Source organism: Rhinoderma darwinii, chromosome 10 (genome assembly GCF_050947455.1).
Source record: "Rhinoderma darwinii isolate aRhiDar2 chromosome 10, aRhiDar2.hap1, whole genome shotgun sequence".
NCBI lineage: Eukaryota > Metazoa > Chordata > Amphibia > Anura > Rhinodermatidae > Rhinoderma > Rhinoderma darwinii.
This window is the reverse complement of record NC_134696.1, coordinates 26,034,745-26,057,072: the sequence shown is the minus strand read 5'-3', so window position 1 is coordinate 26,057,072 and position 22,328 is coordinate 26,034,745. Positions and strand designations below refer to the sequence as shown.

Genomic DNA, 22,328 nt, shown 5'->3' with positions numbered 1-22,328 from the left:
GACTTTGAAATCTACGTCAACTCCGAGCTGCTGTAGATTTCCGCTAGAGTTTACACCACTTTTGGCGTAAAAGTTAATAAATTTGTTGGACCGTGGTGTCCTACTTTTTAAGCCACGTCCCGTTCTATAAAGTGCCAGGCGAAATGAGCCATTTTGGGCCCGGTGGTGGTCCCTTCCCCTACTGTTAAGCCCCACCCACTTTTTGCTAATGTGGTGTGAGCGGTGTAAATGCATCAAAAGTTGCTTTTTTTTTTATTTTGCGCAAATTGCAGCTTTTGATGCATTTGCGACTTTTCTACATTATAAAACTGCCATAGAACATTTAATAAATTCCCCTTAATACCGTTTTATATTAAAATAATTCGGTTTTATTTACATAAAACATTTAATACCTGTCAGTAAAAACTTCTACCGTAAATAAATTAGCAGCAAAATGTTTAACTTTAACCTGTCTGAATCTTTGTTTCCCATGGAGATAAGCCGTGCCAACAAATGCCCGTGGTGCCAAAGACAGCCACCTACCCCACCACTTTTGGTAGTAAACCTGCATGGGGCATCAGGAGAGAAACCGGTCAGCCAAATGTATATGAATATGGTCAGCTTAATAAAGGGGGATTCCATGCAGGCCATCCCTCCTTATAGATAAATATTCCCAAATAGGACATGTAAAACGACTGACAAACCTCTACAAAAAAAGTTATTCTAGAAGACCTCAGTCACTAGTTGCTGGGACAGTTTTTAGCAGGTTCTTCCTTATGGATCCTCTTGTGCTGTATAAGACTCGTATTGTAGCTAAAGCTTTTCCCACACTCCATACAGACATAGGGCTTCTCACCCGTGTGCGTCCTATAATGTCTCACCAGGTTGGAGCTATTTGTGAAGCTCTTATCGCAGTAACAACAAGAATATGGCTTCTCTCCCGTGTGTATACGTTGGTGCTTCATATACGTGGCATACTGAATAAACCCTTTATCACATATAGAGCATCTGTAAGGGGTCTCCCCTGTGTGAATTTTCTGGTGAACCTTAAGATTCCAGTTGTCCCTAAAGCTTTTCCCACATTCATCGCACTGATAGGGTCTGATCCCGCTGTGCGTTTTCATATGGACGTTCAGTATACCGAGGGTCTTGAAACACTTGTCACATAGGCGGCATCTGAATGGTTTGTCCATTTGATGGGCACAGTGATGGAGAGGTGTTGGGTGGGCATGGAAGCTACTGAGCAGGTCATTGCTATTTGGGGTCTGGAAGAATGACCGCTTTGGTTGATAGCATGTCTCTTTCTCTGCGGGGTCACCTCGGGAGTAGTCCAAGTCTTTGTAGCAGCTCGAATAATTGTAATTTGGTATATACAGAGTCCCAGCATTCGCCCTTCTAAGGACAATGGACAGTAGACTTTCCGCCTCCTTCCCAGCATGATCGTCTGTATGTAACGTAGGGATCTTTTCTGGTATTTGGTGTTTTTCGAGAGAAGTCTTGTCTGATGCGGCTTCTGTGAGAGCTTGTGGTGGATGTAACTTATTGAAATCGGGGGTGAAGTCTATCTCAGTTTTCATTCCATTAACATTTCCATCTGCAGACGAAACAGGAAGAAAAAAAACATCATGTAAAAGGGTTTTTCCAGTCTGACCGCACTGCTACACCTTGGACTTAAAAGCTACTGCACGTCCACCTTCGCAACTAATTTTTTTTTTTATTACTCCAATTACTCTAAGATAAAAAAATTAAGCAGCTCTGCAATAAGTCAGGATTATAAAAATTATATTTTTTTGTGTTTACAGCTTCCATGCAGACCTATGCGTTTCCATGGTAACATACCTTAAACAAACACTCTGATTCTGCTGTCATACTCCTTTGCATATGTCTCCTACTTCTTCCTAACCGATAGAAAGTATGTTAGCAAGAAGTAGGGGACAGTTGGTAGGGAGAAATACTGCAGAATCAGACTACACAGAGTTTGTAGTCTGTTACCATGGAGACACGTCAGCTGTGGAACGGTAGGAAAATTTTAATCAAAGCTATTTGCAAAGTTGCTCCATTTTTAAAGTATACCTATCAGAAATAAAAATCACAATCCCTTCTTAGGCAGCTGTAGATGTATATTAGGTATAGTGCAGCCAGAAATGATGCGTCTAACCCCAGCATATTGGGGTCTTCTTTCTTTCCTCCTTTTTCTTTCTCATGGGGTGTGCTCTTCCTGGTGTGAAATAAGAGGCAGCGCCGCCTGCTGCTGCTGCACCTCCTCCTCCTCCTCCTCCTCCTCCTCCTCCTCCTCCCCCTCCCCCTCCAGATTTTCACACACACACAGAAGGAGAGACACTGCAGCTGCACCCCCTCTTTCCCTGCTTCAATAAAAAAAAAAATTATACTACACTGATATTTTAGGAGACTAAGGCCCCCTGCACTCAGCTGTGCCCGTAATCACGGCCAGTGATTATGAGCACGGCTGGCCGTGGACAGTCATCCGCATTTGCGGGCCTTGCCCCCATTATAAAGTATGGGAGAATGGTCCGTAAAATCAAAAAATAGGACATGTCCTATTTTTTGTGGGTAATTTCTACTGCCCGGACACCATCCCGTAACTATACGGGAAGGTGTCCGTGGACAATAGAAATGAACGGGTCCGTAGTTTGATCGGCAATGACGCCCGTATGGTCTGTGTGCATGGGGCCTGAGGAAGATTCTGACTAAAGGACGGCAAACAGGAATTACAGGCTGCTAGAAGGTGAGGAAGATGCCCCTTTCCTCTAATGAGATATATTACAAAGTTTTGTGTATTCACATGTACTACGGATTTCTGCAAAAAAAACAACGATAGGTACATTTAAATTGAGCTTTTTACCTGTACATGTGGCTGGTAAGACCGTAGAAGTTACTTCAGACACTTCATCCACCTGCTTGATCCAAATGGAAAATTTTGGATTGAAAACCGGCTCACTAGCTAGAAACAAACACAAACAGGTTCAATATCAAGAAGACAATGCTGGTCAGGAGTCACGAAAGGCGGCATTCATTTCATATCAATAATGATTAACGCACAATGACATTAAGGGATTACATTAAATCTTAAAATTTTCTGCTAAAATGCCCTAAAAATAATATCACAACCGCACCAAAAAAAGGGCCTATTGCTCCAAAGGCTGAAGCGCCATTATGGGGGTTTAAAGCGGCTCCGTCATCCTACCATGCTGCCCAGTGTACGGGCACAATGTATTGGGTCAGGTCCTCTTTACTGCGTGTATACTTGGCAGCCATCAATCACTGGTGAGAGGGTGGGGGGGGGATGCTACCCTCATGGATGCACTGTATTCATTATAAGGCAATATTAGAAAACGGCACAATATTACACATGGCAGATACTACGGTGACAGATCCGCTTTAAACCAATACACAGGAGCCCGCGACAGAAGCTTAAAGGGGACCTGTCGGCTTTCCTGACATTTCAGTTTTAGTAAATATTTCCACGAAACAACAATGCTGGAGTATCTTTTCCTAGAGTTCTGCTTTGTGCTGTTCCTCTGTTATCACTCCTGGAAATGTATGAATAAACTGACAACTGGGTGTTACCATTCCCCTTATTAATATTTACGTACCTATGCAGTCGGATATGGTCAGCACTGATTGGACAGTGTCAGACTCTGTAGGGACATGCCCTATTGACAAGGGGAACGGTAGCCGCCAGTTGTCAATTTATTCATACATTTCCAGGAGGAATAACAGAGGAACTACACTTTTTAACTTTCCATGACACATAATCTCCTACCAGCCAGTTTAAAATAATAACCTTTGCTTGTCTTTAAGGTCGGATCTTCATTACTGTGAATGTCCTTCTGATCTCCTTTCTCTTTTCCGCTAGGCTTTTCTTCTTCATTAATAAGCACATCAGATATTTCAGCTGGAAATCCTGGGATACAAACATATATCATTTATTAAGATGCTTGATTATTACTTAGATCCCCTCCTCATAAACTACTTATCAGAAAATATTAGTGATGGGGGTTTGTGAGCCAAGACTCTTACCGATCACTATAAGTACCAGCTGGAGCTGTCTGGTGAGCCCTGTGCCCCCTTTTAAAGTCCCACTAAAATAAAAGTATATAGGGCATTATAATTAGTATCAATTACTTCAACGGGACTGTAATGCCAGGTCATCTTCACACAAGGAAACGTCCAAGGGAAGCCAAAGTGGCATAGTGCTCTCCACCCTTCGTTCTATCACCCTTTGTTATATGGCGGTCTTGGCACCAGAACCCATAGATGTTAAAGGGGTTTTTCCGGTTTCAACAAATGAATGTTATTTTTTGTATAATTAAAAGTTATCCAATTTTCCAATATACTTTCTGTAATAATTCCTCACGGTTTTCAAGATCTCTGCTTGTTGTTATTCAGTAGGAACCTGCATTGTTTACTTTAAGTGGATACAGTTCTTTCCATGGTCATGTGATGGACACACAGGTGCACGGCTCGTTACATGGTCATGTGATGGACACACAGGTGCACGGCTGGTTACATGGTCATGTGATGGACACACAGGTGCACGGCTCGTTACATGGTCATGTGATGGACACACAGGTGCACGGCTCGTTACATGGTCATGTGATGGACACACAGGTGCACGGCTCGTTACATGGTCATGTGATGGACACATAGGTGCTGGGATCATTAGAAGACACAGCTCTGATACACATACTGTAAGACTGGGTATAGACTGTGTTCACACAGTGCGTTATTTGTTGCGTTTTTAGCATGCATTTTTTTGTTTTTGGTTAAAGAGACATGGGAGATTATCTACCCAAACAAATTTTTTTTTTTAAAACACAACAAAAACGCACCTGTGTGTCCATCACATGACCATGGACAGAATTTTATCCTCTGGAAGTAAACAATGAATGTTTCTACTGAAGAACAGCAAGCAGAGTTCTTGAAAACCTTGAGGAATTATTACAGAAAATATATTGAAAAATGTTAGAATTTGTAATTATACAACAAATAACATTCATTTGCTAAAACTGGATGACCCCTTTAAGGTGGACGACCCCTCTAAAGGGGACATGTAACACAAAGTAACTTCTCAGTCCAGAGAGAACAAGTTCCTGACCTTTTGGTTCCGGCTGTGCAATGTTACTGCATATAAGACAGGAATCTTTTGCTGGTGTCTATTGGCCCTGTTCCCACTGAGTTTTCTGATGCAGAAACCGCAACGGAAACCGCGCCAACAAAATGTTCGAAAACGGCTTCCATTGATTTCAATGGGAGGTGGAAGCGTTTTTTTCCGCTCGCGGGAAAAAAAACGCCTCCGCTTCCCATTGAAAAAGACACAACATTCTTCGGGCGTTTTCGTCTCTGACCTTCCATTGACATCAATGGGAGGCAGAGAAAGCGGTTTTCGTGGCGTTTTTTGCCCGCGGCGCTCGATGGCCGTGGCCGAAAAACGCAGGAAAGAAAGTGCAGGCAGGTCAAAATCTGCCTCAAAATTCTTGAAGGAATTTTGAGGCAGATTTTTGCGCCTTCAGAAAACTCTGTGTGAACAGGGCCTTACAGTAGTCACTCATTTGCAAACTTGTCACTAAAAGCCATCTCTAAAGTCACAGCAATGTCATGTTTAAAAGGGTAGTCTGCTTTAGATAACCCCTTCACATATACCCTAGTGGGGCATGCGTAGCTAAGAAATGGTTCAATTTGGGCTCCATCTATTAGCTAAAGCAGAGAGCAGTGCCCCCTGTTGGACTGCAGGAGTTTAATAAAAAACAATGGATGCCTGAACTGGAGAACCATATACAGCTTCTTGGCTTTGTCTTGCATAAGTACTTTAGATAATCTATAACATCCTCTAAAGAGCATTCTGCAAGTACTGACAATGGCGCCATACCCGACTCTGATTTAGGAACATCTTCACCATCTTCTTCATCATCGTCTTCGTCATGTTTGATTCTGAAGATGATATCTGGGCTGAGGACTGAAGTGCCTGGCGTAGCGTCAAGAGAGGAGAGATTTTTTTTTAGTGAATTTAAATATTTATCGCATTATTTATCTCTACATGAAAATAAGAGGAAGAAAATGACTATATACTGAGGTCCCTGACGCTAATGTATTAACGAATTGATCGTTAGGCAAAACCCCATTATATTAGTATTGTGTGACCAAAATGAACCTACAGAATTCACATACCACAGCCGGCCTTGGGGGTCATTTGAATAGTGTGAATAGACCCCATAAAGTGCCGCAGGTTTATAATACACTTACAGTTAGTTTTGCTGTCTGTAGTATTTTCTTCATTAGCACAAAGTTCGTCATCGTGTTTTATTTTAAATATAATGTCCGAACCCAGAAGTGAAGCACCTGGTAAAAGAAATACAAGAACAACATGAAATAAGTAATTTGCTAATTCTATCAACACCGTAGTAGTGAGAATAATAATCAATCCCTAGAATGAAGGCTATGTAATGCATAGCAACCCCTTCAGAATTTCCTCCGCACAGTACCACTCCTGACCTGGCACTATGTAGGAACTGCAACACAGCCCCATTCACTTGAATGGGCACGGTGCCAGATCAGAAGTGCTGAAAGAGTTTCAAATAAGCTGAAGGGGCCAAGGACCCATTGTTCTCCGTATTCAGGGAGGCAGAAATGAAGACGGATTATCAGCTAACTGAGGGATCAGGATACAGCTGCTGCCTATAGAAGTCTATAGAGAGGGGAGGGGGTGGGAGCAGCTGCAGAAAGAGAGACAGAGAGACACAGATGCTGCTGCTTCTAGTAAGCGTTTTACTGTCTCACCCCAGAGTTGGATTCTAGTAAAACACTAGAAGCAGCAGCGTCTGTTCAGCTACTCCCTCCTCCCTATCCCCTCTCCATAGACTTCTGTGGGCAGCAGCTGTAACCTGATCCCTCAGTGAGCTGATAATCTGTCTTTACATCTGCCCTGCTAAATACAGATTTTAGCAGTGAATTGAAAGTGAGTGATCAGTGAGAAGTCATGGTGGGGGAGAAAAGAAGTCTGTTAAGTGGAGAAAGGCATTTTTATGTAATAGGATATATTACAAAGTTTCTTATCAAGGCTTGTACTGTTGATTTATGGGGAAAAAAGTGAAACAACGGTTAAACTTCAAAACTAAAATGTTGCCGTCTTTTAGCCACCACTAGAGGGAGCTTACTGCATACTGTGTTACTATTGCATACAATGTCTAACTGTATGCAGTGAGCCCCCTCTAGTGGTGGCTGCAGATAGCTAACATGTTATCTCTTTAATCTATGTCTATGCAGTGGATTTGGAGAACTGTATCAGAAAAACTGAGCTCTGACCGACATAAAGATATATGAAGAATTTACTCAGTGCAGAATTTTGAACCCACTTAGATGTAAAAAATCTAAAATGGTATTCATGGGTGGAAATACATCAATACAAATACATTTCCCCATTGTGTTTTAGTACTTTTCCTGTTACATCAAATAATCTTGACTTATTACTGTAAAGGGCTAAAATCTCCACCTTTCTATGGTTCATAGAAATAAGTTGAAACACCATTCCACTATTCCTGTGATGACGCTTCGTCAGATATGACTGCTGCAGCCAATCACAGGCTGCAGTGGTCACATGTGCCAAAATGTCATCACAGGAGGCCGGCTGTACCAGGACCAGTAAGGGGACCAGGGACGCTTTATTACAGTTGCGCCACTGGAGGTGAATATTGTGTTCTGCGTAGAGTAAAAGAATTTGTTGCGAATTTCCTGACGGATTTCCCTGCAGATTCCGGTTCAAATTTGCTGCAGAAGTTCTACAGCAACTCGGACCTGTGTGCCGGGGGCCTTACAGTTCAGTTTATACAAACCAGTCCCTATAGAATGAAGAGGAAATTCTTACTTGTAGAAGGATAACAAACACCTTTGCGGTCTTCCTTCTGGCTGCTGATATATGGGTCATGATCTCGTCTAATCCTACACAGCACATCGGGATGGAGAATGGTGTAGCCTGGGAATTAGAGGAGACAATGATATCTACATAGAAACCTCTGAGGAGGATTGACGGATGTGTCCTTCTTTCCATATCTGAAATGGATGTAATACTGGAACTATAGGACCCCCTTAGGGTATATTCACACGCGGCAGATTTGTTATAGAAATTTCTATGACTGTCCCATATGTCAGCGAGTTACGCTGTTTACGTAACTCACGACCATATAACCTTTTTCGTGGTCGGAAAACACCTCATTCAGCCGCAACACACAGCGGTTGAACGGGGTTTAGGGGGCCCCGTTCTGGAGATCGGTGCGGGTCCCAGAGGTGGGACCTGCATCTATCTGACATTTAAGACATATCCTGTGGATGTCATAAATGTCCTTCATGGGGAAAACCCATTGAACTCCTCTGGGCTGTTAATATTGGGTCAGGATAAAGTCCCACCGAGTGCTCTTGGATTCCATAGGATTAAGGCCAGAATCACACAAGCAGTTTTGATGCAGTTTTTGGATCCGTTTTTTGAGCCAAAGGCAGAAGTGGATTCAAGAAAACTCCTGCATCTCCTTTCCATTGTGTTTACTCCTGTGTTTGGCTCAAAAAACTAAATCCAAAAACTGCAGGAAAACGGTGTGTGTGATCTTGGCCTTAGGTTAACGCCTAAAGCACACGACCATGGAGATTTTGCGTTCCGCAAAACTACGAATCCATTGTGGTCAATTGTCTGTAAAAAATTTCCGTAATGCATCTGCATGTCATCAGTTTTCATGGATCTGCAAAAAAAAAAATGCAGGGACGGTGATGCACAATGGGCGAGTCCGTGCTGCAAATCTGGACTGTACAATTACATGTCCTGAGTTTTTGTGGCCGCAACACAGACCCGTGAACATCATGGGCGTGTGAATGGGGACAAACAAAAATGAATGGGTCCGTGTGCTATCCGCAATATAAAATTCTTCCAACGTTTCCAGGTTTTACATCTGCTCCACTTTCACAACTACCTAAAGAGAGTAAAGCCGTGTGAATGTCGCTCATGGCATTGCTGTACAGTTCCTGCCGCCAAGGCTCCAGCTGGCTCCATTCCTCCTCAGAGAAGTCCACCGCAACTTCATTAAACCTCACAGAGGTCTGAAACGAAAGGGACAAGGTGATAACATAGAAGATAGAACGACAATGTAGTAAAAGCCAGGCCCGTTGTATAAGAACACCATTCCCCTGACTTCCCTGTCGGTGACGGCACCGTGTCTGCAGGCAGCCTGTATCTGACAGCAATAGCTGCCAAGCACTAAGGCCTCATGCACATGGCGGAGTGTCATCCGCGGGTCGTCCGCAATCACGGACCGTGCACATACAAGATATGCATTGACTCTAAGTAGCCCGGACCACAAATGCAGCCTGTAAAATGACTTGTCCTATTTTTTTGCGGTCCGGGCTTCCGTACCGCGGAAACCACGTTCGTGTGCATTGCCCATAGTATAGAACGTGTGTCCTATACTATCCTCAATTGCGGATAGTATGCGGACCGTAATGCACGGTCGGGTGCACGAGGCCTAAGGATGCCTGTACGTGTAGCCGCCAGTGTGCCGCGCAACCAAGAACTGCGCAGAAAAACTGCACGTGGTTTTACAGCGAATTGCGATTTAAACCATGTGCGTCACCTGTAGACGCCAAGCTGCTACATGTATGGTCATCTTCGCACACGGCAGACAACGCTCTTCAGGAGATGTTCTCTGTATATAAGGCCCGTAACACTTCAATCAAACATTTTCATATATTTTGATAAGCTGCCGCTCTCTCCGATTCATAGTGACGTTGAATGATATTTACCGCGCTTCTCTTGGGGATTTCTCTACCGTCCGCTGTTAGCGACATTGTGCTCTGCTGGAGATTCTGCCTTAGATATTAAAAAAAACAATGAATACACATGTGGCGGTGTCATTACAACTGACCTATACATACTGATCATCATTAATAAGTCACATTAAAGGGCCAGTTCACATTTAAATATCATCGGACATGTCACTGAGAGATATTTGGGTTTGTGCCTCACCAATCGCTCAAAAGAGTTGTGGAGTTTCTTCATTGTCTGACTACAATGGGGCAGCATGCGCCTGCTTCTTGTGTCATACAAGCTGAAATGAATGCGGATGCGCCGCTATGCTGTAAGGTACGCTGCTGCCGGCAAGCACGGGGGACCATGAAACTTTAAATATGGTGGCCGCATTGGAAAGATGAGGTATTGATAAAATTATAATTAAATGGGGTGACGGGTGGTAATATTTTACCGATTATCCTGGGACACTGGAAATAGCGCAGAATGTGAAGAAAGAAAAACCGTCAGAGTTGCTTCTTTAAGAGCTGTCACCTCTACTGACGTGTCCGTTTTAGTAAATACTTGCTTTCTCCATCAAATAAAAATTCTGGAACATCTTTTCTTAGAACACGGCATTGTGCGTTCCTCTGTGATTTCTCCTGGAAACGTATAAATAAATGGACAACTAGGCGTTACCATTTCCCTTGTCAATAGGTTGTGAACCAACACGGCCTGACACTGTCCAATCAGTGCTGCCAATATCAGACTGAGTAGTGACACTCCCTATTCACAATGGATTTAGGAACGCTCAGTTGTCGATTTAATCATACTATTCCAGGAGGAATAACAGGGACAGCACAACGAAGAGTTCTACGGAAAAATGTTAGGAGAGCTGAAAGGAGGACGTGTCACTTGGTCATATAAGTTGAACTGGATAACTGACCTGAATAGCGCTGTCTCCCTGATTCCAGCGCTGTTTTTCTTTTTTTTCCTGGACCCCCCCATTCCAGAGTTATGGCCCACTGTATTGTTGGCGCTACATATGCTAATTTGCTGTAGTTAGCCAATGGGGTGGAGCTAACATCCCTGGCTCTAATGCTGAGGAATCCGCACGAGGCAGCTTGAAAGTAGTTCCCCGTAGACATTGGATGAGATGGCGGGCGCATGCTCAACCGCCGCTCCATGCAAGCTCCTCCTCATTGCAGGGAGTGAAGTGAGGAGGATCTGGGGGTTCGGGACCCCCGCTCTTGCGATCACTGGTGGTCCCTGTGGTGGGGCCCCCAGCGGTCAGACAATTATCACCTATCAGCACTAATGCTAATTATTGGTCGTATTCATGGAATTATCCGTACATTCCTTTCTAACGAGAAAAATAGCGATAACTCCACTTTTTCACACATTATTTACAATATTCGACAGTCTGAATCTATTGCAAATACTACGGCTTATTGCTTAAATGATTTGTCATTATGTCAGGTTTTATTCTCTCTTCAGACAGAAAGCAAAATTCCAAATTCTGCTGGATTCAAGTTAACAGAGAGAAGTGCATTGTGGGAGCTCAGACGACAGGGACACAGACTGTCCGCAGAGTGCAAAAAAACGCATACGGATTTCAGCAGAATTCTTGATTTCGCTGTGAATGGAGAAGAACCTACCGCTCAAGACCAGTGCTAGAGAAGTCATGCAAAGTACTGACGGAGTTATTCAACTTTTTATGTCGATTTTTAACTGTAAAATGTTGGCGTTCCCCTTTAAAGCTCAGGGGCCCAAAGCTAAATTTGTACCAGGGCCCCTCCCCCAATTGTTATACGCTTCTCGAGCACCAGAGACCAATGGCAACCTCTGCCCCCTATGGCTATGCCACTGTGGGCAGCTTAGGGGCAGCTTGTTTACCTCTGCAGAGGTTCAGGACATGCAGACTATCTCATCTTCTTGCCTGACCACCATAATGAATGTTCACCCCATTGCTGGGCCACATCTGCAGCTGACCCGTCCTGTCATCGCCAGCAGAGCAAGTCAAGGACACCCTGTCAATAATAACCCCAATTTATGGACACCTCTAATAGAAGTGATTGCATGTCCAGGGACCACTTACCCCTTATATTATACCTGACAGCCCAGGGGCTCCAGCTGTGACGGACACCCCCGTCCTGGGATTACTGCCTGTCAATGTACTGGATTACAGTGCAACACAAGGCAGACATGTAGAAAACTACAAATCCCGGCGTGCTGCATGATTCAAAATGCTACAACTTTATTATCAGCGGTCTCTATACGCGCAATAGGTTTTCAGACTATCGATGGAGGTGCACATGCGCAGTAAGAGGGAGGGGGACTAAATTGAGCAGCACTGCGGGGGATTCTGGGTAACCAGCTGTCAGCTTGCTGTGTGTTGTCAGTATTCACCTGCTTCTAGTCAACCCATGGAACCTGCAGTGACTAAAGGGAGAGAAGTTCATAGAAGCTTCTATAGTCTGCATTGCTGACAGCTGATGAAGGGGGTTAGAGGTGATGAGATGTTCTGCAGATTGTACTAACTCTTAGGTAAGTTGTTATGGTAGGTAAAATATTATATATATATGTATGTATATATATATATATATACTAGTGCAATTCAAAAACGACCATCTCTATTTGCTCCTGCCGCGACATTCTGCGCAGTTTGATATAAATATAAGTTTGTGGCGTTTATATATATTTAGAGGGGTATTCCAGATTCAGCAAACTAAGCTTAATCGTTGTATAATGAAGACTTATGCAATTTTCTAATATACTTTTATACATCAATTATTTGCTATTTTCAATATCTCTGCTTGCAGTCAGTGAATTGGAACATTGTTATTTACTTTTAGGGGATCTGTCTTGGTCATGTTACTTTACAATACAGTGTATCAGAGCTCTCTCTTGTAACAAGCGGCACATCTCTACAGGCAGATCATCAGGATGGGGTTTCACCCTTTTGAGAAGATGAATTGGTATATAAATAAATGTTAGAAGTTGCATACATCTTTTTAAAGCGGTATTCTGGTTTCAACAAATAAAGGTTATGCTTTGTACATTGAACGTTATGCAATCGATACCTTCTGTATGACTTCCTCATTGTTTTCAAGATCTCTGCTTGCTGTCATTCAATATTAACCTTCTTTGTCGACTTCCAGTGCATAAAACTCTGTCCTGGTCATGTGATTGACACACAGGTGCATGGGGTGTACAGTTAAGGGTCTATTCATACTGAATTTGCAGTGTCTATTGGAGTATCTCCGGACATAAGCCTGCGACGTATATGCTATTGTCTAGGCAATACAGTAGCATACGTTGCCCATAGGCTGCCATGTGCAGTCTACATTTTTTACTGGATACCTCTGGAATAGCGCAGTCGACTCTGCTAATCCATACACCGAAATAGAAGGTATACGACTTATACCAGTCCAATGGATGCCAAAAGGACACTCTTGTCATCCATCGAGTGAATGGGGGTCTATAGATAGGTTTGACGTATGCGCCAAGAGCTTTCCCAGCGCATACACCAAGCGACACTGCAGTGTGATTAGGCCCTAACAGATGTGTCTTCTAACAGGCGGAATACCTGTGTGTTCAACACATGATAATAGACAGATTTTTTATCCTCCGGGAGTAACAATGAAGGCTCGTATTGAATGACAGCAAGCAGAGATCTTGAAAATGGTGAGGAATTGATGCAGAAAGTATACTGGAATATTTTATAACTTGCTTTTTGAGCTGTGTACCCATTGTCCAGGTGAATTCGGATGCGGAACAGTGTAGTAAGATGTTAGGTCTGCCTAGAAGGGCCTATGGACGGGGCTGTCTACTACCCCTTTAAGTGTAAACCTTGGACAAAAAAAAATTAATGTGTTTCCCATTGTAAATTTTGTGATCATTGCAAACATGGGGCTTACAAGGCAGCACCTGAATGAGCTCTGCCACCAGTGGTGACCACACCAGGGTCTTCTCGCTCTTGTGGTGGCCGGAGTAGTCACCCGCTGTGTTACACAAGTATGGTCAGTACATGTGGACGACACAACCAGTACATCCAGTGACCGGTCCTATCAGAGTTTTTTTTATTTAATATATTTTATTTTTTTTATCTCCCGCCAGAAGAAAAAGTTGCTGCTAATTGCGGAAACCATCATTTTATTCTACTGTATCTGACCATGTCGGGAGCCACCTCGATGCAGGTAAAGTGTGTGATGTAGATTACAACGTATAATGTTCATCTATATGTGTGCAAATGACGTGCTGGAATATTGGGGGCAGCTGTTTTAGGGGGCATGCTTCCAGTCATCATCCAATTCTTATCATTTTCTTTTCTGCTTCAGCCATTGGTCACATTTAAAGATGTCGCCGTCTATTTTTCTGAAGAAGATTGGATGTGTTTAGAAGAATGGCAGAAGGAGCTGTATAGAAATGTCACGCAAGAAATTCATGGGGTCTTGACTGCCATGGGTAATACAAATATTTGTCCAGTTTCAATTTAACCAGTCGAGGACCAGGCACCGTTTAACCATTTAAATGCCTCCTTGGTGTGTGTGGGGGGGGGGGGGGGGTCCCACCTTTGACTTGCACCTATTGGGAGAACAGGGGTGTCCATTGAACCTTGTTCTGCAGTCCAAAGTTGTTGGCATCAGCCAAGAAAGCGAGGCGAAGTAGAGAGCATGCCCACTACTTTCTCTATTAAAGTCTATGGTAGTTATGGAAACAGTCGGGACAGTGGCTGAGATGTACGTTAAGAATAATGTACAGAGAACATTTTAAAGGGATTATACACTATCTATTTGCTGGAACTAGGAAGGGCTGCCATTTTCTCATATATGGATGTTTCTTTTGAGCATAGAACATGGTGAATACGAGGGGCTGAATATTTATTCTTTATCGAGTCCCGGCCATCCTCCCCCGTTACCATAGAAGTGTCTATGTTATAGAATAGGCGTGTGTGTATTACCCATTTATATATGATTTATTGTTTTTACACAGGATACACTATAAGTAACCCTGATGTCTTGGTAAGAATTCGGAATCCACAACCGAGCCGCCATGGAAACCACCGTGATTTATCCAAGCAGAAAAGTAATTGTAAATTCTCGAATGGTGAGTACAATACAAATGGTTAACTAGACATGTTGGGATGTGATCCTAGATATTGCTGCAGGTATTTTTCATGTCGGGGCATAGTAGAGCTATGTAGTGCAGAGAAATTAGATGTTTCCCGTAGCAACCAGATCAATTCTGTCATTTTGTGGGATTCTGGTTGCTATGGGAAAGAGTTCTGTATTTTTATACACTGTCGAAAGGCCCATTTTAACTCCTTGGGACATGTGGCTTACATTTATAGCGCTATGTAGATAGCGCAAAGTGGCATGAATGTATGGCCTGAAGATGGTGCGGGCACAGGAGTATACTGCTGCTACCGCCAGGATCGAAGTTAACTCAGATCTGAGCCGTGTAACCCTTTTTAGATGCCGTGGTCAATAGCGACCCTGGCATCTAAGTGGTTAGACAGAGGGAGAAGGCTCCATTTGTCACCCCAGCAGCGCCCCATGACATGATCGTGGGTTGCAGTGGCAGCAGGGGGCCTAAAGGAGGCCCCTCGGGATGCCACTTGTATGCCTCCCAGGGACAGGGCCTAATAGGCTGTCTTTCAGTTTCACACTGAATGGCATATTACTGTAATACAGGAGTAGTGTAGTGTATTTTGTAAGCAATCACACGGTTTAATCCCAAAGCGAGACTAAAAGAAATGTAAAAGAAAAACTATTTGACATGTTCACAAACAAGTTGTTTTTTTTTTTTTTTTTTAAATCTGGTTAATAACCAGGCCTGAAATGGGGAATGGCATATTTGACCTCATTCTGGGTTGCTATTCTATCTCTGCTTTCAGCACAGTGTCAAGCCAGCTTCATGTCTGACAGTGTGGTTGCTAAGGACACACTGCCTAACAACCACAGTCTCTTCAATGTCGTTTACAGATGTTATGTCCCAAACAAATACAGGACGTCTCTGATTACTCAGTTTTTAGCTCAAGGGCAGAAAGGCGGCAATGGGGCTCGTCAGGACTTTTATGGCACATCCATTGGGTGCATTGCTCATATCCCTAACAGTCAGGCTTATCCAGGGAAACCAAGATTTTTTTTACTGCATAGTCTTTATTTTTTACTGAATGTAAAAATATATATTTAGTTTGAGTTCCTCTTAAAACAAAGGCATGTTTTTGGATGCCGGGAAGCATTTCAATACAAGAGGGCCAATGCTTTTGTAATGAAATTGTGTGGTCTGAGCCATAGTCCTTCTGCCAGAACCTCTCCGCGATATCCCCATGCCTGATGCACAGGCGAGTCGAGTTCTCCAGAGAGTCACTCCTTGTAGTGACTTTCTGCTCTGGCTATTAAAGGGGGTCCTTGGCTGGGAAATCCCCCTATCTATGCATAGCATTAATCTTTGTCACTGGTTTTTTGTTTTTTTGGGCCCACTTGCCCTTTAACAGGAAGCAAATTAATGCCTTTAAGCAGAAGAAAACCCAGTTGTTGGCGATTGCTCTAGCTGTAAACTCTCTTTCTGTTCCAGGTTTTTCTTTACGTAACCCTGATATTCTTCTACGGGTGAAACAACACGACAGCACCTTTTTAGATGATCCTATGCAGCCTCACGAAGGTACACAGTCGAATTCAGCTGAAGGTGTGTAGATAAATCCTTCATTGTCTAATGCCAGGCATGTTTTAATTTAATTGCTCCAGGAGAGAAGTCTTGCCAGAGGTGTTGGCAGCCGCTTATCCCCATCTCCCTATTGATATAAACTTCCATGTTTTGCCAGTCTGAGCGTTCACAAGATAAATAAGTTGTTCCGTTGACCGCTATCTAATGTGTATAGCTTCATTAGGTTCTGTTTGCACCAGTGGTGGTCAACATTTTCTGGTACCTAAGCTACTTTTTGGTGAGTCTGAGCCATGTGACCTACCAAGCATTGATGAACGGCATCCGGAAAGAAAGAAGGGACAAGCAATGCAGCAAACAACAAATTGCTAGATCTAGTTTTTCGCCTTCTGCAGGGAGCATGGGCAAAGTTTTCTTTGTTACCTTACCGAACCCTATGTTTGAGAGCAGTGTGCCATTCTTAGATGCCACTTACATCCTGCACCAGTCACAGATACTCTCCATAACAGTGACAGACACATTGCCCTGCACAACCACGACAGCCACTGATGCCCTCCGTAACTGACCGGTACAGATGTCACCCCCCCCCCCCTTATTCCTGCTTTTCCTACGGTTCTCTGCCACACCGCCTCTGCCACCCTGCTGTCTCTGTCACCCGTCTCTCCTCTCATTCACCCCTTTAAAATTCAGCAGCTGTAGATTTATATGCTATTCAGAGATTGTGCAGAGCTGGATGGCAAACCCCATGGTCATTGTAATAGCCATTAATGGTTGTCACCGTCTTGTAGATGAAGGTTACTCAGAAATGATTGAATAAAATTTTAAGAGTTCACACACAAGAGGACAAGTCAGGGACTTCTATATCGTGGTCATTTTTTTCACACGTATCGTTTGCTCACAGGGAGTAATTTACAACAACTTGACAATGGGTCGACAATGAGTAAAGAGGAAGATCGGCCTAATGATCTATGTACGTTTCCGGAAAATGTCAGCGTTTCCAAAGCTCGTAAGCTTCTAATTTATTTATTATTTATAATTTTTTTTATTTTCGATGCATTGGTACAATGAATAAAAGATTGCAAAAATGCCCGCAACTTTTTAATAAAGTGGAATTCGGGTGATTGTCAGTAGACATACACATTAGATAGTCTCTGGTCACGTGAGCACGGCCAACTTTCATCTAATGTGCATGGGCAGCTTAAAGTTCTTGGAGCCAGATAGTCAATGCACCTAGAAATCTGCTAGTGCGTAACATTTTGGGTTGTTTTCTATAGATCCGTATTTAAGTTCCCATGCGTAGTCCCCGTGGCTCCTAAAGGCTCTACTACACAGGCCAATAATTGGACAAACGAGCGTTCATCAGCGCTCGTTTATACGGCCCGTGTCGGGCCTAGGGTTGTCACGATACCGGAATTTGGACTTGGATACCGATACTTCGTGTAGCATTGCGATACTCGATACCAAAACGATACTTTGCCAACAATAATAATAAAAAAAAGTTCTTACATTTTCTGATGTCAGGCACACGGTGTGATGAATTTTGAACCTCCATGTGCCTCACAATAATAGTAATTAACCCCATCATGCTCCTCATGTCATAATGGACAACATTGGGTTAATGTGTAAGTTACATGATGGGGTTAATTACTATTAAGGTGAGGCACATGGAGGTTCAAAATTCATATTAACATGTGCCTCACATTAATAAGTGAAAGTAATCAGTTTATTTTATAACCGCGTAAACATGAATGACACTATAAATGTGTTATTACGGTCGCCATGATACCGAATATGTATATATTTTATGTATTGAGACTTATTTTAATGTTTATTGTAAAAATGTTTTTTTTTTAATTTAATACTACCTATTTTTTTTAACTTTATTTATTTTTTTCCATGGCATTTACTGCCATATAACTATATACGGATAGTACACAGGCAGTTGTTAGGACATACCAAAGTATGCCCTAACAGGAAATATGGTTAGACAGCCCTGGGGTCCTTCAATGGAACCTAGGCTGTCTTCCCATACATGGTATTTCCCTCGATTGCATCACAGGGATTCTTTGATCGCAGCATTGGTCAGCTTTGATCGCAGCATTCAGGGGAATAACGGCGGAGATGAGAGGTTTCTCTTACCTTCACTGAGAGGAGCGGGGCTGCGGCTGTGTAATACAGCCATTGCCCCGCTCCTGACAATGCGCGCGCGATCAGTATGAGGTGATGTGGCCGGCGCTGTACTAATGAGCGACGGCGCAGGCACTGAAGACAGAACATGAGGGTGTCTTGCAGTGCGCCTGCCATGTTCTGCCTTCAGTGCCGGCAAGCATTAGTGCAGCGCCCGCTGCATCACATCATGCTGACCACGCGCACACTTGTCAGGACTCAGGAGCAGGGCAATGGTTGTATTACACAGCCGCAGCCCCGCTCTGACTACGTTCATGTGTTACAATGCGAAGCTGTGCGGCCGCACAGCTTAGTATCGAAATACATGAAATAACGGTATCGAACCATTTCAGGGTGCACGGCATCGAAACAGTATTGAAGTTTTGATATATCGTGCAACCCTAGTCGGGCCATGTAATATTACCTTAAATCTTCAGTAATTTATCCACAGTTACTACAAAAAAATATTAGGGAATTGCATAAATAGCAATTCCCACATTTAATCTTATTCCCATAATTAAAGGGGAGCGTGAATCATTCAAAATTAAATTCCATACATCCCTATTTTTAAATAGAGTACAGTCCACACTTTTCAACAGTCTATAGTCAGCACATGGGATACCGAAAACAGACTATGAGTAAGTCGTCTCCTGGCAATAACATTATTATGGGGAATTGCTGTATTTCGCCAATATTTTCTGAGAAGAGGGGAGCTGCACAGTAAAGGGGAGTTCTACTTTAAATTATCATTAGAGACCTGTCCGAAGAAAACATCTCTCACTCTGTCTTTTCCAAATTGTGAATTGCCTGAACCCCTTTGTGAAGATTGTAGATAATTATAAGCTTTGACTGGCTGATTTCCACTTGTTCAGAATAAGATTGTTATGACTGTAATGGCCAATTCCATCTGCCATGTTTTCTGGAGATTACTGGTATGAATGATCTGATGTATACTGATTGGCCAATGCCGTTTCTGTCTAAAGGTCCCCAAACACCTTAGAAAGCTGTAGGCCGAACTCTTTCGTCTGACAACTATATCCCCCCCTCATTCTACCCCAGCAATATGTTGGCCGAGCAGGCATGTTTGCTTGAATATCGAGAGGGGAATAAGCCACTGTCTGACACCTCAGCCATCGGAGGCTAGTCCGTAGACCCCCTATACACATTAGATAGCTGGCCAGTCTCACCAAAATTGGTGGGTTCAGCAAACTTCCATCCAATGTGCATGGGCACCGTATGGTCAAGTTCCTGGAACCAGGTAGTCAATGCACCTATAACTCTGCTGGTGCCTAACATTTTGGGTTGTTTTTTGTAGATATTTAGAGAAATTCACGTTACTAAATATGTATCTCCTTACAAACATAATGTTATGTTTTGATGGTAAAAATGTGTGGCAATAAAATTTGATTGAACCATAAAGGTCTCCTCCTTTTATTTTAGTTGAAGACCAAACATCAAAAAAGCCTATAATGAATAATACACAGAGGGATAAAGTCAAGAATAATTTCCGATGGGATGAGTGGTTTGACAAAATAGAACACAGAGCATTACCGACGGAAAAAGCCAATGAACATATAAGAGGTGTGGAGTTGACTTATAAGCCCCCCAGTGCTGAGAAAAAGTCCAACCCAAAAGAACGCCTGTACATTTGCTCTGTTTGTGGTAAAAGTTTTGGCGGGAATTCTTTACTGGTGAGGCATATGAGGATTCATACCGGTGAGAAACCCTATGCCTGTAACCACTGTGAAAAAAGTTTTAATGACAAGTCCTATCTCCTGCGACACTTGAGGACTCATACCGGGGAGAAGCCATATTCATGTTCTGTGTGCTATAAAAATTTTAGTCAGAACTCCAGCGTCATCGCCCACATGAGGATTCATACTGGAGAGAGACCGTTTCAGTGTACAGAGTGTGATAAGCGGTTTAGCGACAAGTCCTACTTCTTGCGGCACATACGCTCTCACACTGGAGAGAAGCCGTACCAATGTACCGAGTGTCAGAAGTGTTTTACTCAGACTTCAAGTTTGGCCTCACATATGAGGATCCACACTGGGGAAAAGCCATACAAATGTTGCTACTGTGATAAATGCTTCAGTCAAAGTTCAAGCCTCGTCATACATAAGAGACTACACCAGCAGGAGGAAACACAGTGAAGGGATTCAACACGTCACATCGTCTTCAAGGACCGTTAATGGAAATTTAAACCTCTTTAGCACCCAATGGTTGAAATATGGGGTGGTCTGCTGGCTCATGCTGTGTGTTGGAGTCATTAATGGAGTTGTCTGCTATAGACAATAATAGGGGGAGTAGGTTCACTGCTTTAGGCCACCCTCTAATAGCCAGGGTAGAGATCCATTGCAAAGAACGTCCCTCCAGGTGGAGGGACCAAGAAGTATGTGCATCAGACAGCAAGACTCCTGTGGTTCGCTCATGTGTTAAAGGGTTGTCCAAAATTAGTTTTACCTTCACACAACCATAATGCTAAAGGGGTTTTCCAGAACTTAAGGCCGTGAAGAACTTTGACACCATTTTTTAATTTAAAGTATGATGTTTTCTGATACTAAACACTTTTCGAATATACTTCTATTAAAAATTCTGATTCGTTTCAGTGCTGCAGCTTCTATGTATTGCTGTCAGCCGAATCCGTCAATGAGCTGGACTGACGGTCGGATGACAGCATTAGGGTTAGAGGCACACAGGAGCTGTCGTTAGCTGAGCTGTCAGTCCAGCTCACTGACGGATTCGGCTGACAGTGGCGTTCTGCAGCTTCTATGTATATTGGATACAGAGAAGCTGCAGCGTTCAAACAAGGCAACATTTTTAATAAAAGTATATTAGAAAAGTGCTTTAGTATAAGAAAATACATACCTTACATTAGAAAAAAATGTCAAAGGTTCCAATATGCCATTAATGTATGATTGCACAACAAGGGGAGGCTATACTCCATCGACATCCCCTTTATTGTTAACACAGGCACAGCCGCTCTTCTATACAGACGGCTGTGCCTGGAAATGCAGCTAGGCTGCAGTACCAAGCACAGAAACACTCATATGTACGGCGCTGTGCCTGTGTAAACAATGAAGGGACACCGCTCCCACAATTTGCTGGTTAGCGGGTGGCGGCCCCACTGATTAAACATTGATGGCCTGTTCTAAGTATAAAAAAGCCTGGAAAAACCCTTTAAATTATTATATCCTGGCTGCCTGCAGATGGCACTAGCGGGCGCTTACTGAAGATGGGTTTATACAACTTCCTTTGAACTCCATAGTTAATCCTTTTAATTAAGCTCCTGAGCTCCCCATTGCGGTGGTTGCAGACATCTAGAATTTTGGAGCTTTTTGACAGATTGCAGTCAGCAACCAGCGGAATTTGGCATGCCTCTTTGAAAGTGAATGCAGGATAAGACATGATGTAGCTGGCGGCCAGTACAAGATAAACACTGAAGTATTTGCAGTTACTCCACATTAGATCAGTATATTAAATCTAGAGCTCATATACAGCCAAAGTGAACATCTCTGTACATTTCTGTGCGTGTGACCGCCACAGATGTGTATTTATTAAATGCATCTTTCAATAGAATTGTCAAGGAGACAAAAATTGTATTACGTTATTTTATTTTTGTAAATACGCTACAGGTATTTATAATAAATATTTATATATCGTTATATTCAGTCATTTAGGGGAATAGTGAATAAAGGGGTTGTATAACTTTACAAAATCATTGCTGCTT

The 22,328-nt window shown here is 43.0% G+C and overlaps 2 protein-coding genes across 6 annotated transcripts; one reads left to right on the top strand and one right to left on the bottom strand.

Annotated features, from left to right (window-relative positions):
* Positions 1 to 362: 362 nt before the first annotated feature.
* On the bottom strand, positions 363 to 11,976 carry LOC142661887 (uncharacterized). 3 transcript variants are annotated; one of them, XM_075839557.1, is made up of 9 exons: positions 11,862 to 11,976; positions 9,781 to 9,847; positions 8,955 to 9,081; positions 7,862 to 7,969; positions 6,244 to 6,339; positions 5,870 to 5,965; positions 3,785 to 3,904; positions 2,843 to 2,941; positions 365 to 1,573 (listed from the first exon to the last, which is right to left on the bottom strand). In XM_075839557.1, exons 2-9 carry the CDS (start codon positions 9,823 to 9,825, stop codon positions 720 to 722), a joined length of 1,545 nt encoding a protein of 514 aa, XP_075695672.1. In that variant the 5' UTR covers positions 9,826 to 9,847; positions 11,862 to 11,976; the 3' UTR covers positions 365 to 719. The 3 variants fall into 3 exon arrangements, with proteins under 3 accessions (XP_075695674.1, XP_075695672.1, XP_075695673.1); XM_075839558.1 differs by having other exon boundaries at positions 9,781 to 9,843; XM_075839559.1 differs by lacking the exons at positions 8,955 to 9,081; positions 9,781 to 9,847; positions 11,862 to 11,976 and adding an exon at positions 4,833 to 4,929 and having other exon boundaries at positions 363 to 1,573; positions 7,862 to 7,949.
* A 120-nt stretch (positions 11,977 to 12,096) lies between these two features.
* Positions 12,097 to 22,290, top strand: LOC142661889 (zinc finger protein 184-like). 3 transcript variants are annotated; one of them, XM_075839566.1, is made up of 7 exons: positions 12,097 to 12,310; positions 13,883 to 13,962; positions 14,104 to 14,230; positions 14,759 to 14,872; positions 16,346 to 16,432; positions 17,334 to 17,438; positions 20,039 to 22,290. In XM_075839566.1, the coding sequence occupies exons 2-7, from the start codon at positions 13,939 to 13,941 to the stop codon at positions 20,749 to 20,751; spliced, it is 1,170 nt and encodes a 389-aa protein (XP_075695681.1). In that variant the 5' UTR covers positions 12,097 to 12,310; positions 13,883 to 13,938; the 3' UTR covers positions 20,752 to 22,290. The 3 variants fall into 3 exon arrangements, with proteins under 3 accessions (XP_075695681.1, XP_075695680.1, XP_075695682.1); XM_075839565.1 differs by having other exon boundaries at positions 16,346 to 16,456; XM_075839567.1 differs by lacking the exon at positions 17,334 to 17,438 and having other exon boundaries at positions 16,346 to 16,456.
* Positions 22,291 to 22,328: the final 38 nt, after the last annotated feature.